The sequence below is a fragment of the Lucilia sericata genome, unplaced genomic scaffold, assembly GCF_015586225.1.
Source record: "Lucilia sericata isolate MDLA Ls3-8-SP2 unplaced genomic scaffold, ASM1558622v1 Contig005566F_arrow, whole genome shotgun sequence".
Lineage (NCBI taxonomy): Eukaryota > Metazoa > Arthropoda > Insecta > Diptera > Calliphoridae > Lucilia > Lucilia sericata.
The window spans coordinates 5,413-20,355 of record NW_023997567.1 but is presented as its reverse complement, the minus strand read 5'-3'; the positions used below and the strand labels follow the sequence as shown (position 1 = coordinate 20,355).

The 14,943-nt window shown below is 32.4% G+C and overlaps 1 protein-coding gene across 1 annotated transcript; it reads right to left on the bottom strand.

Annotated features, from left to right (window-relative positions):
* Window positions 1-9,889: 9,889 nt before the first annotated feature.
* LOC119615516 (proton-associated sugar transporter A) lies at window positions 9,890-14,484 on the bottom strand. The gene is made up of 5 exons (XM_037971524.1): window positions 13,620-14,484; window positions 13,354-13,556; window positions 11,152-11,475; window positions 10,783-11,088; window positions 9,890-10,703 (listed from the first exon to the last, which is right to left on the bottom strand). The coding sequence occupies exons 1-5, from the start codon at window positions 14,383-14,385 to the stop codon at window positions 10,482-10,484; spliced, it is 1,821 nt and encodes a 606-aa protein (XP_037827452.1). The 5' UTR covers window positions 14,386-14,484; the 3' UTR covers window positions 9,890-10,481.
* Window positions 14,485-14,943: the final 459 nt, after the last annotated feature.

The following is a 14,943-nucleotide window of genomic DNA, read 5'->3' as shown; positions in this document are numbered from 1 at the left end:
TCTATTCATACTTGACCTACCGCTATATATCCCCTGTGTGTAAGGAGACAATGTATTGGCTTATTAATAATGATCGAACTGGATCCCACACAGGAGTGACTGCGCGGTACTATATGTTGCGAATAAGTTGAGTTGATATCACAAGGGCAATGGTATGCAGATTGGTGTGAATATGTACGATAAAAGGTCTTCTTTGCCCAGGCATTACTCTATTCTTACTTGACCTACCGCTGTATATCTTCTGTGCGTAAGGAAGCAATATCTTGGCTTATTAATAGAGATCGTACTTCAGTCTACTAAATGCATCTCTAGGTGCTATTGTCGATTCAAAAGATCCATCTTAGCAATGTGGTTGTATAAATGTTGTCAACTTGAGTAAAGTACTTATACATGTTCCGGTTTCCAACATGTACGGTCATCTGCGTGTCGCAAAGAGGCGATGAAAAGAAGGCTTTAGCTCGCCCTGTGTTATCGAAAAAGGAACACTAACGATCAGAGCTTAGACAGCTTGAGTACTTGAGCAAAGTTCTTATACATGGTCCAGTTTCCAATATGTACATAAATAGCGTTTCACAAAGAGGCGGTGCAAAGTAGTCTTTAGCCCACCCTATGTTTGAACACAGACACTGTGAGATAAGTTCGACATTCGAACATTCGAACTTCTGCCGTCCCATTGTTAAACCTTCGCATTTTATATTCTGTTCTACTGTTGTTTGATCTGTTGTTATTGTCAAGGAACCTGTCGAAGATCACCCGATATTAATGACAAATTACTTCTAGTTGGTGGTCAAATCCGAAACGTTTTTTTATCTAGTTCTATAACGACCTAATTATCTTGTCATGCGATCAGAAACTTAAATACTTGAGAAAAGTGCACGGCCATACCCAAAAATGGACATCTATTCATTCTTTCCAAGACACAAAGAGGCAGTGGTAAGTCAACACTAGCCCACTCACCCTGTTGTTTAATAAAGACCACCCTGAGAGAAGGTCGACAAGACAAGTGTTCACGTAAATAACTGGAGGAACTTTACTTAGTTAGATATGTATCTCTAGGAACCTATTTCCTTGCCATTGAAAGTTTAAGAACCAAGAATTGAAGGTATTATTCCATGAAGATTGTTATCAAGTCCAACAAGAGTTTGGAAGCTACTTAAGCAACAATTTCAAAACGTTTTACGAGCAACAAGATTCATCCATAGACAGACCTAAGACTTTGAATGACCTTGGGAGATGATTTCTTCTTCTTATTTTCTTAATCTTTTATTGAACCGAAAAATTTACTCGCGGTAAAAAACTGGATCCATTACCATAACGCAAAACATAAGAACTCTTATGTCAAGCCCGATCAACCAGTCGAATCTACAAGAAAGTCAAATATACATGACGATAAGGTAATGCTCTGTATTTTGTGGGACCAAAAGGGTCCTATTTGACCCTGAGCTGCTAAAATCTGGACAGACCATTACAGGGAATGGAACTGATTTATATGAAGCAAACATTGGGCCAAAAAACGTCAGAAATATGCGGCCAGACTTAAAAGCTTAATATTACTTAATGACAACGCTTGGTTACATGTCCGTCCGACTACTATATATTCCTATCAATGGAGAACACACTCTCTGGGATACGCTTCACTTCTGAACAGGTTACCTGAAATTGTTTTAAGTCATTCCTGGTCTCAAAAGATGAGAAATTCCTTTGGCGCGAAGTCCATATGTTGTCAAATAGATGAAGAAACTTAGTCTCAACGAAAACTTGGTAATGACATATACATGCACAACAACATACAGTCTGCATTACTTTTAAGTACTTAAATAATGAATTACAAATAATCATAGACGTATGTATGTAAGTGCTTATATTGAGTTTTGATCGCACACAAGCAATTGTTCAGAGAGCGAATCTATTGATCTGATATTTGGAAAGTATTCGTCGGTGTGGAGAAAGAAGAAAGTTAGTAGCTTATCTAGAGTCTTCAAGAGCCGATCTAAAGACTATAAAATATCAATCTTAAAAGATCTGTGGAACATTTTATGGTTTACAGTAGGACAATCTGAAATCATCCCGATGAGTCATCGTTTATGTTTTCTAAACCAGAATTTTAAAAATAGCAATTACCTTTAACAAGTTTTGAAAAAAGCTTGGCTTACAACGAACATAAATCAAAATGGCTTAAAGAACTTTAAAAACAAAAGAGTTCCGGTTAATAGAAAAAAACACATTCTTCACAACATGTATTTATGTTGTCAATTTTATATTAATAATTTTTAGAAATTTTAAATTTACACATTTAACTATGTAGTATAGACACACGAAAAGGTCATTGTTCTTTTCTAGCTTAAAAAACACTTTAACTCTTAATAAAAACCTTAAAGTTTCTTACCTTTTTTTTTTGGTGTTAAATCCAAGATTTTTGGTGGTTTTTTATAATTATACTTTTTAAGTTTTTTTTATAATTTTTTATAAATTTCAGCAATCAAGGTTTTAGCCAAAAAAAAAATTTCATCAAAATTAAATTGATGAATCTGGTTAAAACCGCTTTTGTTTCTTAAACAAATGTTGTTTTTTTAACAATATCTTTTCTTAAAAATTTAAAAATTTTTTGCTTAAACTTATTAAACACTTTTTTTAACTTAAACTTGTTTTAATTTTAAATTAATACAAAATTTATAAACATTTTTTTTTATTAATTCTTAAATAATTTCCTTTCAATTTATCTTAAATTTTCTTAAATTTATATAAAATATTTTCCGTTACAGCTTTCAGTTTTTTAATATTTAAATATCATTAAAAACTTCCGTTTCATTCTCTTCCGTTTTTTATTTTATTTCTTTTAAAGTTTTACACGTTTATATTTTTTACCGTTTTTTTAACCATCACGTCTACAAGTTCAAATCGTAACTGAGCTTCGTTTAGTTGGTACCTTCTATTATTATAGTCCCCATTTTAACTTTTTTTCCTATACATGTTATTTCAAATGTTTATGTATTGAACCGAACCCCCTTCTATAGCTGTTTTATTGTTATGGTATGTGTTTGTTTTTGTTTCTTTATTGTTTTGGTTGGGGACTCTTAATACTGATCGTTATAAATACGTATTTGTAAGTTCGCGTATAGGTACTTATGTATGTGTGTGTTTTTACGAGTCAATGGCGAGATTCATCTTTTATTTACGCGCTCAATCTTGTTCTTTTTAGCTGGCTCGTAGTAACTTATGCTTGTCGATGACTGTTATGTTTACGCGGTTTTTTTTATGAAAATATTATACCATATTTTGTCTAAATAAAATTTATTATAATTTGTTTTCTTAATTGCCTTTCTTTTAAATTTGTTTACGTGTTAGGATTATGACAGTTTGATAAATTAATTATAATGCTTCAATTTGGTATCCCAAAGGTAATTTTATTCAAAAACATAAAAATTCACTATATTCTTGACTATGACTATAGACTGATCTATAGTCAACAGCAGAGACTGATCTATAGTGACGACAATAGACTGGTCTATAGTCAAGGTTATATACTGGTTTACAGCCTAGACTACAGACTGGTCTAAAGTCACGACTGTAGACTTGTGATTGGTCTATAATCCAGACTATCCACTTCAGAATATAAACTAATACAGACTATATACTATTCTATAATCCAGACTGTAGACCAATCTGTAGTATAGAGTACAGACTGGTTGGTATCTAGTCCAGATTACAGACTAGTCTATAGTCAAGACCATATATTGGTTTATAGTCAAGACTATATACGGGTATATAGTCAAGACTATATACTGGTCTAAAGTCACGAGTGTATACTTGTGTATGGTCAAGACAATAGGCAGATCCATGGTCCGGACTACAGATTGCTGCATAGTCAAGACTATATTCTGATCCATAGTCAAGACTGGTCTATAGTTACGACACCAGACTTATTTATAGTCAAAACTGTAGACTGATCCATAGTCAAGACTAACTAACTAGTTGTTAGTTAGTTCGTTAGTTAGTTAGTTATTTAGTTAGTTAGTTAGTTAGTAGTAGTTAGTTAGTTAGTTAGTTAGTTAGTTAGTTAGTAGTTAGTTAGTTAGTTAGTAGTTAGTTAGTTAGTTAGTTAGTTAGTTAGTTAGTTAGTTAGTTAGTTAGTTAGTTAGTTAGTTAGTTAGTTAGTTAGTTAGTTAGTTAGTTAGTTAGTCAGTAGTTAGTAGTTAGTTATTAGTTAGTTAGTTAGTTAGTTAGTTAGTAGTTCGTTAGTTAGTCGTTAGTTAGTTAGTTAGTTAGTTAGTAGTAGTTAGTTAGTTAGTAGTAGTTAGTAGTTAGTTAGTTAGTTAGTGTTAGTTAGTTAGTTAGTTAGTTAGTTAGTTAGTTAGTTTTGTTAGTTAGTTAGTTAGTAGTTAGTTAGTAGTTAGTTAGTTAGTTAGTTAGTAGTAGTTAGTAGTTAGTTAGTTAGTTAGTTAGTTAGTTAGTTAGTAGTTAGTTAGTTAGTAGTTAGTTAGTTAGTTAGTTAGTTAGTAGTTAGTAGTTAGTTAGTTAGTTAGTTAGTTAGTTAGTTAGTTAGTTAGTTAGTTAGTTAGTTAGTAGTTAGTTAGTTAGTTAGTTAGTTAGTTAGTAGTTAGTTAGTTAGTTAGTTAGTTAGTTAGTTAGTAGTTATTTAGTTAGTTAGTTAGTTATTTAGTTAGTTAGTTAGTCAGTTAGTTAGTTAGTTAGTTAGTTAGTTAGTTAGTTAGTTAGTTAGTTAGTAGTCAGTTAGTTAGTTAGTAGTTAGTAGTTAGTTAGTTAGTATTTAGTTAGTTAGTTAGTTAGTTAGTTAGTTAGTTAGTTAGTTAGTTAGTTAGTAGTTAGTTAGTTAGTTAGTTAGTAGTTAGTTAGTTAGTTAGTGAGTTAGTTAGTTAGTTAGTTAGTTAGTAGTTAGTTAGTTAGTTAGTAGTTAGTTAGTTAGTTAGTTAGTTAGTTAGTTAGTTAGTTAGTTAGTTAGTTAGTAGTTAGTTAGTTAGTTAGTTAGTTAGTTAGTTAGTTAGTTAGTTAGTTAGTTAGTTAGTTAGTTAGTTAGTAGTAGTTAGTTAGTTAGTTAGTTAGTTAGTTAGTTAGTTAGTTAGTTAGTTAGTTAGTAGTAGTAGTTAGTTAGTTAGTTAGTTAGTAGTTAGTTAGTAGTAGTTAGTTAGTTAGTTAGTTAGAGTTAGTTAGTTAGTAGTTAGTTAGTTAGTTAGTTAGTTAGTAGTTAGTTAGTAGTTAGTTAGTTAGTTAGTTAGTTAGTTAGTTAGTTAGTTAGTTAGTAGTTAGTTAGTAGTTAGTAGTTAGTTAGTAGTAGTTAGTTAGTTAGTTAGTTAGTTAGTTAGTTAGTTAGTTAGTTAGTTAGTTAGTTAGTTAGTTAGTTAGTTAGTTAGTAGTTAGTTAGTTAGTTAGTTAGTTAGTTAGTTAGTTAGTTAGTTAGTTAGTTAGTTAGTTAGTTAGTTAGTTAGTTAGTTAGTTAGTTAGTTAGTTAGTTAGTTAGTAGTTAGTTAGTTAGTTAGTTAGTTAGTTAGTTAGTTAGTTAGTTAGTAGTTAGTTAGTTAGTTAGTTAGTTAGTTAGTTAGTTAGTAGTTAGTTAGTTAGTTAGTTAGTAGTTAGTTAGTTAGTTAGTTAGTAGTTAGTTAGTTAGTTAGTTAGTTAGTTAGTTAGTTAGTTTAGTTAGTTAGTTAGTAGTTAGTTAGTTAGTTAGTTAGTTAGTTAGTAGTTAGTTAGTTAGTTAGTTAGTAGTTAGTTAGTTAGTTAGTTAGTAGTTAGTTAGTTAGTTAGTTAGTTAGTTAGTAGTTAGTTAGTTAGTTAGTTAGTAGTTAGTTAGTTAGTTAGTTAGTTAGTTAGTTAGTTAGTTAGTTAGTTTTTTTACAGGCAATACTACATACTATTCTATACCCACTATAGACTAACTACAATTAAACAACAGTCAAAATCTGGACTATAATCAGTGCTATTGATTGTTCTATAGGCATTACTATACACGGGTCCATAGCCAAGTTCATAATATGGTGTTTACAGTCTACCGACCGGTTTATAGTCAACATTATAGACTACTTCATAGTCAACTCTATACACTTCTTTCCTTATACTTATTCATTCATCGTTCGTAAATATTGAATCCAGATTACGTTTGTTACCATCCACCAATTTGTTTAAAAGTTAGAAATCATACAAATTAAAACAGAAATAGAACAAACAAATTAATATTTATGTTTAAAACTTATTCCATATCAATATGATGATTCATTTTAGTTCCTGAAATCAAAAATCGTACCATCTTGTTATTAGAACCAAATCAAAAAAAAACAAACCTGTTCAAACAAATATTTAAAAACACAGTAGGGAGAGCGGTTTAAGCTTAAAAACGATCTCAAGTACCTACATTTACACAAACAGACGTATATACATACATATTTGTTTTAAGTGAGCATTTATTTAATTTTATTAATAAATATTGATTTTATTGTTAACAATACTTAAACATCATTAACAACATACATAATTATTTATGATTGTTTTAAGTGTTATTCGGGGGGCTATTGAAATCCGTGGACCGATATATCAATACCATACAAACTGCAACAATACAGAATAAATATGATCTAGCTCTTCCGTTCAAAAAGTAGTGCTTTCAATATACAAATAGTGTCGTCTTAGAGTCTAATAATGACACATAAAACTTCTTCGTAGGCATTTGAGCCTAAAACGTTAAAATTTTATTTATATGTATATACAAACTTATGTTTATAATGAACCTAAAGTACAATTTTTTAGCAACAGTCGATAAAACAGTTCTTCTGTTGATTACTGTCGATAATACTGTGTCATATTGTCAAAAAGCTTTGGCAATTAGTTAGTTATTATTTCATATACATACGTTAAAATTGAAGTTTTACAAAAGCTTTTTAAATATATTTTGATAAAGCTTTTAATTTAAAATTAGGTTACCATATGTTTAGTTTAATAACAAAAAAAAAAACGTTAAATTTAAAATAAAATTAATAAAATGTTTCAAAATAAAAATATGCATATTAAAAAGGTGAAAATAGTTCTGATTGGTCTTCAGTAAATACTATAGACTGTTCTATAGTCAATATTATAGACTAATCTGTAGACTGATCTATAGCCAAGACTATAGGCTATTCTATGGTGAAGACCATAGAATATTCTAAAGTCAAGACTGTTCAATAGTCAATACTATAGACTGTTCTGTAGTCAATACTATAGACTGTACCTTAGACAATAGTTTGTTCAATGGTCAAGACTACAGACTGTTCTATAGCCAAGACAACAGACTGTTCTATAGTCAAGACTAGAGAATATTCTATAGTCAAGACTATAGATTGTTCTATAGTCAAGACTACAGACTGTTATATATTCAAGACTACAGACTGTTCTATAGTCAAGACTATAGACTGTTCTATAGTCAAGACAATAGACTGTTCTATAGTCAAGACTATAGACTGTTCTGTAGGCAAGACTACATACTGCTCTATAGTCAAGACTATAGACTGTTCTATTGTCAATACTATAGACTGTTTTATAGTCAATACTATAGACTCTTCTATTGTCAAGACTATAGACTGTTCTATAGTCAGGACTATTGACTGTTCTATAGTCAAGACCATAGACTGTTCTATTGTCAAGACTATAGTCTGTTCTATAGTCAGGACTATAGACTGTTCTACAGTCAAGACTATAGACTGTTCTTTAGTCAAGACTATAGACTGTTCTATAGTCAAGACTATGGACTGTTCTTTAGTCAAGACTATAGACTGTTCTATTGTCAAGACTATAGACTGTTCTATAGACAAGACTATAGACTGTTCGGTAGGCAAGACTACAGACTGTTCTATAGTCAAGACTATAGACTGTTCTATAGCCAAGACTATAGACTGTTCTATAGTCAAACCAATAGACTGTTTTATAGTCAATACTATAGACTGTCCTATAGTTAAGATTATAGACTGTTCTATAGTCAAGACCATAGACTGTTCTATTGTCAAGCCTATAGACTGTTCTATAGTCAATACTATAGATTGTTCTATAGTCAAGACTACAGACTGTTCTATAGTCAAGACTATAGACTGTTCTATAGTCAAGACTATAGATTGTTCTATAGTCAAGACTATAGACTGTTCTATAGTCAAGACTATAGACTGTTCTATAGTCAAGACTATAGACTGTTCTGTAGGCAAGACTATAGACTGTTCTATTGTTAAAACTATAGACTGTTTTATAGTCAAGACTATAGACTATCCTATAGTCAAGACTGGAGACTGTTCTATAGCCAAGACTATAGACTGTTATATAGTCTAGGCTTTAGACTGTTATATAGTTCTATAGTCAAGACTTTAGACTGTTCTATAGTCAAGACTATGGACTGTTCTATAGGCAAGACTATAGACTGTTTTATAGTCAAGACCATAGACTGTTCTATTGTCAAGACTATAGACTGTTCTATAGTCAAGACTATAGACTGTTCTATTGTCGAATGCATTCCGATTCGACCCACGATTCCCATCTATCTCTTTGTGAGATACCAAAGGAGGTTTCGGGGCTGATAAATTGCTAAGCAGTCAGTCTGCTCATTGGCTTAATGACCCTCATGTTCAGTTTTCCATCATACTGTTATTCATTCATTTAATGATGTCATACTGTCCATTGCAACACCCGACCTTACTTCATACGACAGTAAGGCCTTGAGCACTGCTGCTATGCTATCAGACATAATGTAAGTTCTTAAACCCCTCACGAACTCCCTAGAAGGCGTAAATTTCCGCCTAAAGGATTGACGGATATTTTCCTATGGAGATTGCTTTCTAGAAGCTAGGTCCACAAATGCCTGCTATAGTTTTTCCATCTATTTGTTTGGACCCAACAATAAACCATTGATTCTTGTCCTTGACCTTAGGAATGGTCCGTTAGGCGAATTGCCGATTTACTGGCCTATTCTTCAGAATGAATATTAAAAAATGGAATGGGAAGAACATCAACAATGACATATGTAGGACATGTTCTTCTGGCCTTCGTATAGACCGTATGACCTGCACTACCGTTTGCCACCATGCCAAGGCAAGATTAGGTCAATATGATAGAAAAAGTCTATATGAAATAGTCTTAGACAAGCATAAATATAATCTCATATCTTTGTTGATCATACTCTATACATGAGATTCGAATTAAGGGTTTTATCGAGAATATTCTTTAAGCATTTGATTTCCTCAGAGGGTTTTTCAAGTAGACTGTCAATGACCAGTATACCCAAAAATGCCGGTAATTTGTCTCCTAGATGATAGCCTATAGTGGTTCGTATGTTCCCGATTTGTGGAAACAGAGGACAAACTTATTGACTCCTGATGTTAGCATTTCAAGAGTAACATTTCTGATAACAGTTGGAATGGATTGATCAGAAAATGCATTCATGTTCTATAGTATTATATGAAGCGTTGTCAAAGGCTCTTATTATGCCTATAGGGCTATTTGGAACCGAGAGACTTCACAATTTGCGTCATAACATGATGAATAACAGTTAACGTATATTTGACAGGTTGGTGAGCAAATTGAAACCGTTAAATCGGATTTGGTAAATGATAGGTTTTCCTAACGAGTAGCTCTCACCATCTTTGCCTTTGAAATCTCCTTTTGAGTTTGACAACAATCCTCATAGAGTAATGACTCTGATTCTTTGTCTTCAAAAGGAAAAAGTTACTAAAGACAAAAGCTTCTCAAAAACCCGAAAGAAATACATCACAGTCCATCATAATAAAACAAATTATAAGAATCCTCATAGAGTAATGACTCTGATTCTTTGTCTTCAATAGGAAAAAGTTATTAAATACAAAAACTTCTCAAAAACCCGAAAGAAATACATCACAGTCCATCATAATAAAACAAATTATAAGAATTTGGAACGAAGAAAACATTTTTATTAATAACAACAATTAAAATAATACATTTGCCGCCATATTCTCAATGCCCAGACGTTTCTCAACTTAAGGATATTTTCCAATATCTAGCAAAAATATAACTTTACGAAAAACGATAACCAGACATTGAGAATATTGAGCCTTAAATTTCTAATATTATGGGTCTTGTTCCTAAATATTTATCAAAGGTTTATAGATCAAATTTTATATGAAAATTTGTTTCATAAACCTTTAATAAATTTTTATGAATAATTACCGGGGTAACTTTGCTACTTAAGAATACAAACAATAAACTTAATTTATTTAACATTTTTTTTAATTAACGAATATTAATTTGTAAGCCCTTGATATAGTTGTTACAAATAAAGCGAAAAAAAAAAGAAATTAAAATTTAAAAACTTAAACATTATGGTCCTTAACTTATGTCTGTAAGTATGATTTTATATATAAAGTATGTATGTATATATAGTTTGGAATATTTTGTTTTTAAAATTTAGTTAATATATATGTATGTATGTACGTATGTATGTATGTATGTATTTACTCTCATCTATTTAGGAGTGTATGTAATTAAACATACAAAACAAACATGGCTGAAATGGCAGCAAGGGCCGACAAAAATGTCGAAGCATACAAAATAGCACATGTAGTTTGCATCCAGGCCACTAATGGACCCATGCACAAGGAAACAATTAGCTGGGCAATGAACACAACACTGCTGATAATGGCCACATCAGTGCCAAGACCACGTTTCTGTTTCAAGGGAATATTTTCACCATTGCGGATACGGAACTGAAACGATATGAAGTAGAGCAAAAAATTTCAGATTTAAAATAAAATTTTTTTAAATTTTTATACAACTTATACTTACACAATCCTTGGCATGATAATTGGCTACCAATATATAGGGCATGGTAAAGAGTGTACCATATAAAATACCAGCTGAAGTACTGAACACCAAGACACCCCATTTAGTGGGCCACAGACCCAAGATTAACATACCCACACCATAATACACAATACCGGCAATATAAACAGCTTTAGTGCCAAACCATTTCATGAGTTTGGTAACCGATAGTGAATAAACGGAACAGGAGAAAGCATAAATGGACATGCCCCAACAGCCAAAACGAACACCAGCTTCATACAAATTGGCAGCATCGGAATTAGGGGGAGCCTATATAAACCCCAATAAATTTAATACAAAACATCAGTTAAACTTAAGGTTTTAGTTACTCACAGTTGGATCACCATTGAAAACCGCCTCACCCACGAAATCGGTAAAGTACAGACAATAGGTTACATGACCCATCCAACAAAATAGATTAGTCAATGCTAGAATTCTCATTGAGGGAGGCATTACGAAAATACTCTTTAGGTATTGTGCCAAAGATATGGGTTTCTCTTCCTCAACATCGTCTAGTTCGGGTATGGCCTTGGAGGAATATTGTTGCATTTGCATTTGTCCACCATTAGTTCCACTGGCAGCATTACCATTTTGATAACCTCCATTGGCGGTATATTTTTCGTTATTATCAGCCATTTCATTTTCAATAGTTGTGGTCTATATTAAGAAGAGAAGGTAAGAAGATAAAAATTAAGGAAAAGATCGAACATCTGGGAATTATATAATATTGCAAGGAGGTTTGGATCAATTATGGACCGAACTCTTCAGCATCCAAAAGAGAGATTAGTTTCTAAAAACAAATTATTCACTTTTGTCGAATATCTTCAAAATTTTGACTGTTAAATGACTTGACTGTTAAGTAAGATGGGTTACCCGAGTCAATCGTGGGCCGATACATAAGGAATTTGGTAGAACTTGTTTATATATAATTTTTTCAATCTACTTGTACTTTTATAAGCATTAAAGTCATTGTTTAAAGGGGACCTTATATGGGAACTAATTCAAATGAGGACGGATTTCGCAAAATTGTCCCCTTTAGACCATCCCAATAGTTTGGGATGATTCAATAATATAGAATATTGTTCTCTACCCTGCTGGAGAGCAGAAATATAGAATGAATTAAACGCCTTCTGCCTTCTGTTCTTGAAAAAACTCTTCGAAAAGAAATGGGGTCTTAATCCTGACATATAACTATGGATGTCAGCAAAACTTAGACTGACCTATGCTACACTTGTGTGGTTAAAAGAAGTGGACATAAAAACTAATTTGATCTTGATAGAAAGATTAAGTCCATGTCAGTTATATTGGCTCTTAGACTCAGATGCATTAAGATACGATTGCTTTAGTCATGGTACTATATGATTTTGCGGCATCAGATGGATTACATATGACGTAAACGCTTTAATAGAACTTTCCGAATATTAATACCAACAAAGAAAACTATTCTTCAACAGTATCTCAGTCTACGCTGTCAAACTAACAACTATCAGCGTATATAGCCTAACGCTTCCTCTACCATTTGTAGAGCTGGTATGGGTTCTATCGGTTCATGAGGACATTTGAGAAATTGAAATTGATTGTACTAAGACGAAACTGTTTCTCCAAGCCATATTCCGCAAACTTAATCCTTCAACTTTTCAAAGAAGGCTGACGGAAGTTAGTGACCTATTATGAAGATGTAATCGGTACTATTTTGGCTTTATCAGTAATATTTGAAATTATCATTTAGTAATCTATATTAGTGACTGAAAACTAGAAAAGTTAATTGAATTCAAAACACCGGAACTTATTGGAGTAAAGTTTAAACTAGTTAGTAATGTAAAATGTTTAGCACCCTTCTTGGTCAGTAAAATATATAAATAGTCTCAAGTGGTGAGATATTATTTGGTCAGAAGTGGGTATTTCTGGTTAATCCTGTTGAGGCCAGGAACAATCAAACACTGGAAGTCTTTGAAGTAATTTGGGACCTGAACTTGTGAAAATCGAGGTCTTAGCTCCGGAAATCGATGAAAGTAGAACATCTCAAAAAGGAGAGGAGTACTACAAATAGTAGATATTTGATGGTCCCCTTTGAGTCCAAGAAGAATAAAATACTACAACTCTCGGATGTCTGTCTATATCGAGAGTTCATAACTTCGGGAATCGTAATGCGTGGAAGGAGAGAAATTATTATGGAAACTCCAAAATGCATGATTTGGAACTATTCTTGGAAATATGGGCAAATTTACATTAAAAACTTCAATAAGTCTCGTTTTGAAGAAAGTTAGGAGTAGTTGAAACCAACCATAGCTAATGGAGGAAAATCTGTTTAATAATACAGTAGTGTTAAGCTGCTTAATCCTGCTAAGACCAAAAATAGCCGTCAACTAGAAGTTCCTATATACATTATAGGAAGTTCATCCAGCTAAAAATGATCGAAAACGTCTGGAATGGAAGACTTATGCACATTTTCCTTATTTTCATCAAAGCAAAAAGTAGTCGGTCATCCCAAATAATGTGAAATTTGAGTATATTTTAGAACACTTCAAAACCTACCTGATCTATATAGAAAACATTGGAATTACACTTCTTCAGTTCCTTTTTAATGGCAGCATCCGATAAGGGTCTCAATAGTTCATCTTTCTCAATCAATTTCAAGGGAATCTCACGGAATGTGGTTATGGTAATGAAATAACAAACCACAAAGATAATGGTAACCATACCGAATACTGTAGGTATATTACCACCCAAAAATGTACCTAAAAGTAAAAGATATAACAATTATTTTTGGAATGACTTGTAAAATACAAATCCAAACATACCGAAAGAAGTCTTTTCCCAATCAATACCACCAATACCATAACCAATGGTGCCGCCTATACCAGCAAATAAAGTAAACATGGTTAAAGCCTTGGGTTGATCCTCGGGTATACACATATCTAGAAGATAAGTACGAGCGGGTGTTTGACAGGTATCAGCATCAAAATCCAATAACACTAAACCAATAATGGTAAGTATAGTGGCATATTTATAGTTGGAGGGAGAAGGACCCTCTTGTTCGGGAGACAGCAAGGCTGCTACACTACCCTCGTTTATGCTAAAGTTTGAGGCTATAGTGGCCGTAACATTATAAGTATAACCTTCATCACCCAGCAGCAGACCAAATTCCTTGCCATAGGGTACCAAAATCAAACCCAAAAGTATACCAAATGATAGCACAGTAATAATAGGTCTACGGCGACCCATTTTCAAGTAACAACGATCACTTATAGAACCCAAAAGAGGCGATAGAAAGAAGCCCAATAGAGGTGAAAGACCCCAAGCCATAGTCATGACCTTGTGATCTATGCCAATTTGTAAGAGAATCGGTGATACAAACGAGGTCTCTGCAGCATAAGCAAATTCTATAGCCATGGCTATGGCCGATAGACGAAACATCTCAAAACGTGTTCTCTTGCGAAAGACATGAGAGTAATCGTGATCCTGATTTTTGGCATGATTCTCACGTTGCTTTAGCATATACTTAATCATGGGATTTTTAGTCGATGACAATTCACCGGCATCCGAACTGGGTGCTACACCAACCATTTTGGCGGCTTTGAGTATCGAAGCGCGTTAGCGGTGAAATCAAAAAAATTACTAAAATCTCTAGACCGCTTTTAACAAAACAAAATCTGTAAATAAAATAATAAAGTTTTTATAAATTAAAAGTGTTTTATTAAAAAAAATTGTTTTTAAAATTTTTTATCAAAACATGTGTTAACAATTAGAAAGTTGGAAAGTTTGTGTGTGAATCGTATAGAACACGCTCGTATGCCTATATAGAATCTTTAAGGCGGGTGTCTATGATCATGACATGATGTTCCGTATTTTTTTTAAAAATCAATTATAACTTTTCATTCATAATAATTTTCCACTAAAAAAAAAAAAACGTTGCTCATGTGCAGTTTATCCCATGGCAATAAAAACAAACTATTTTTTATTTGCGTGTTTTTTTAATTTTTTAAATTAATTTAGATGGAAACTTTTTTATTTTGTGGAATAAATAATCAATTAAGTCGTTGATTTTTAGATGAGCTGTAATTTGTTAATTGTTTTGTTTCTTTTGCTAATTTTACACTCAGAAATCCAGAGATAGTTGATTAA

What these genes read in the sequence shown, in the direction of transcription:
- LOC119615516 (XM_037971524.1), bottom strand. Translation starts at nt 14,385, where the DNA reads ATGGTTGGTGTAGCACCCAGTTCGGATGCCGGTGAATTGTCATCGACT. An exon ending in TTGGGAAAAGACTTCTTTCG is followed by an intron (nt 13,557 to 13,619) that starts GTATGTTTGGAT and finishes TTTTACTTTTAG; the next exon opens with GTACATTTTTGGGTGGTAAT. An exon ending in ATGTTTTCTATATAGATCAG is followed by an intron (nt 11,476 to 13,353) that starts GTAGGTTTTGAA and finishes TTCTTAATATAG; the next exon opens with ACCACAACTATTGAAAATGA.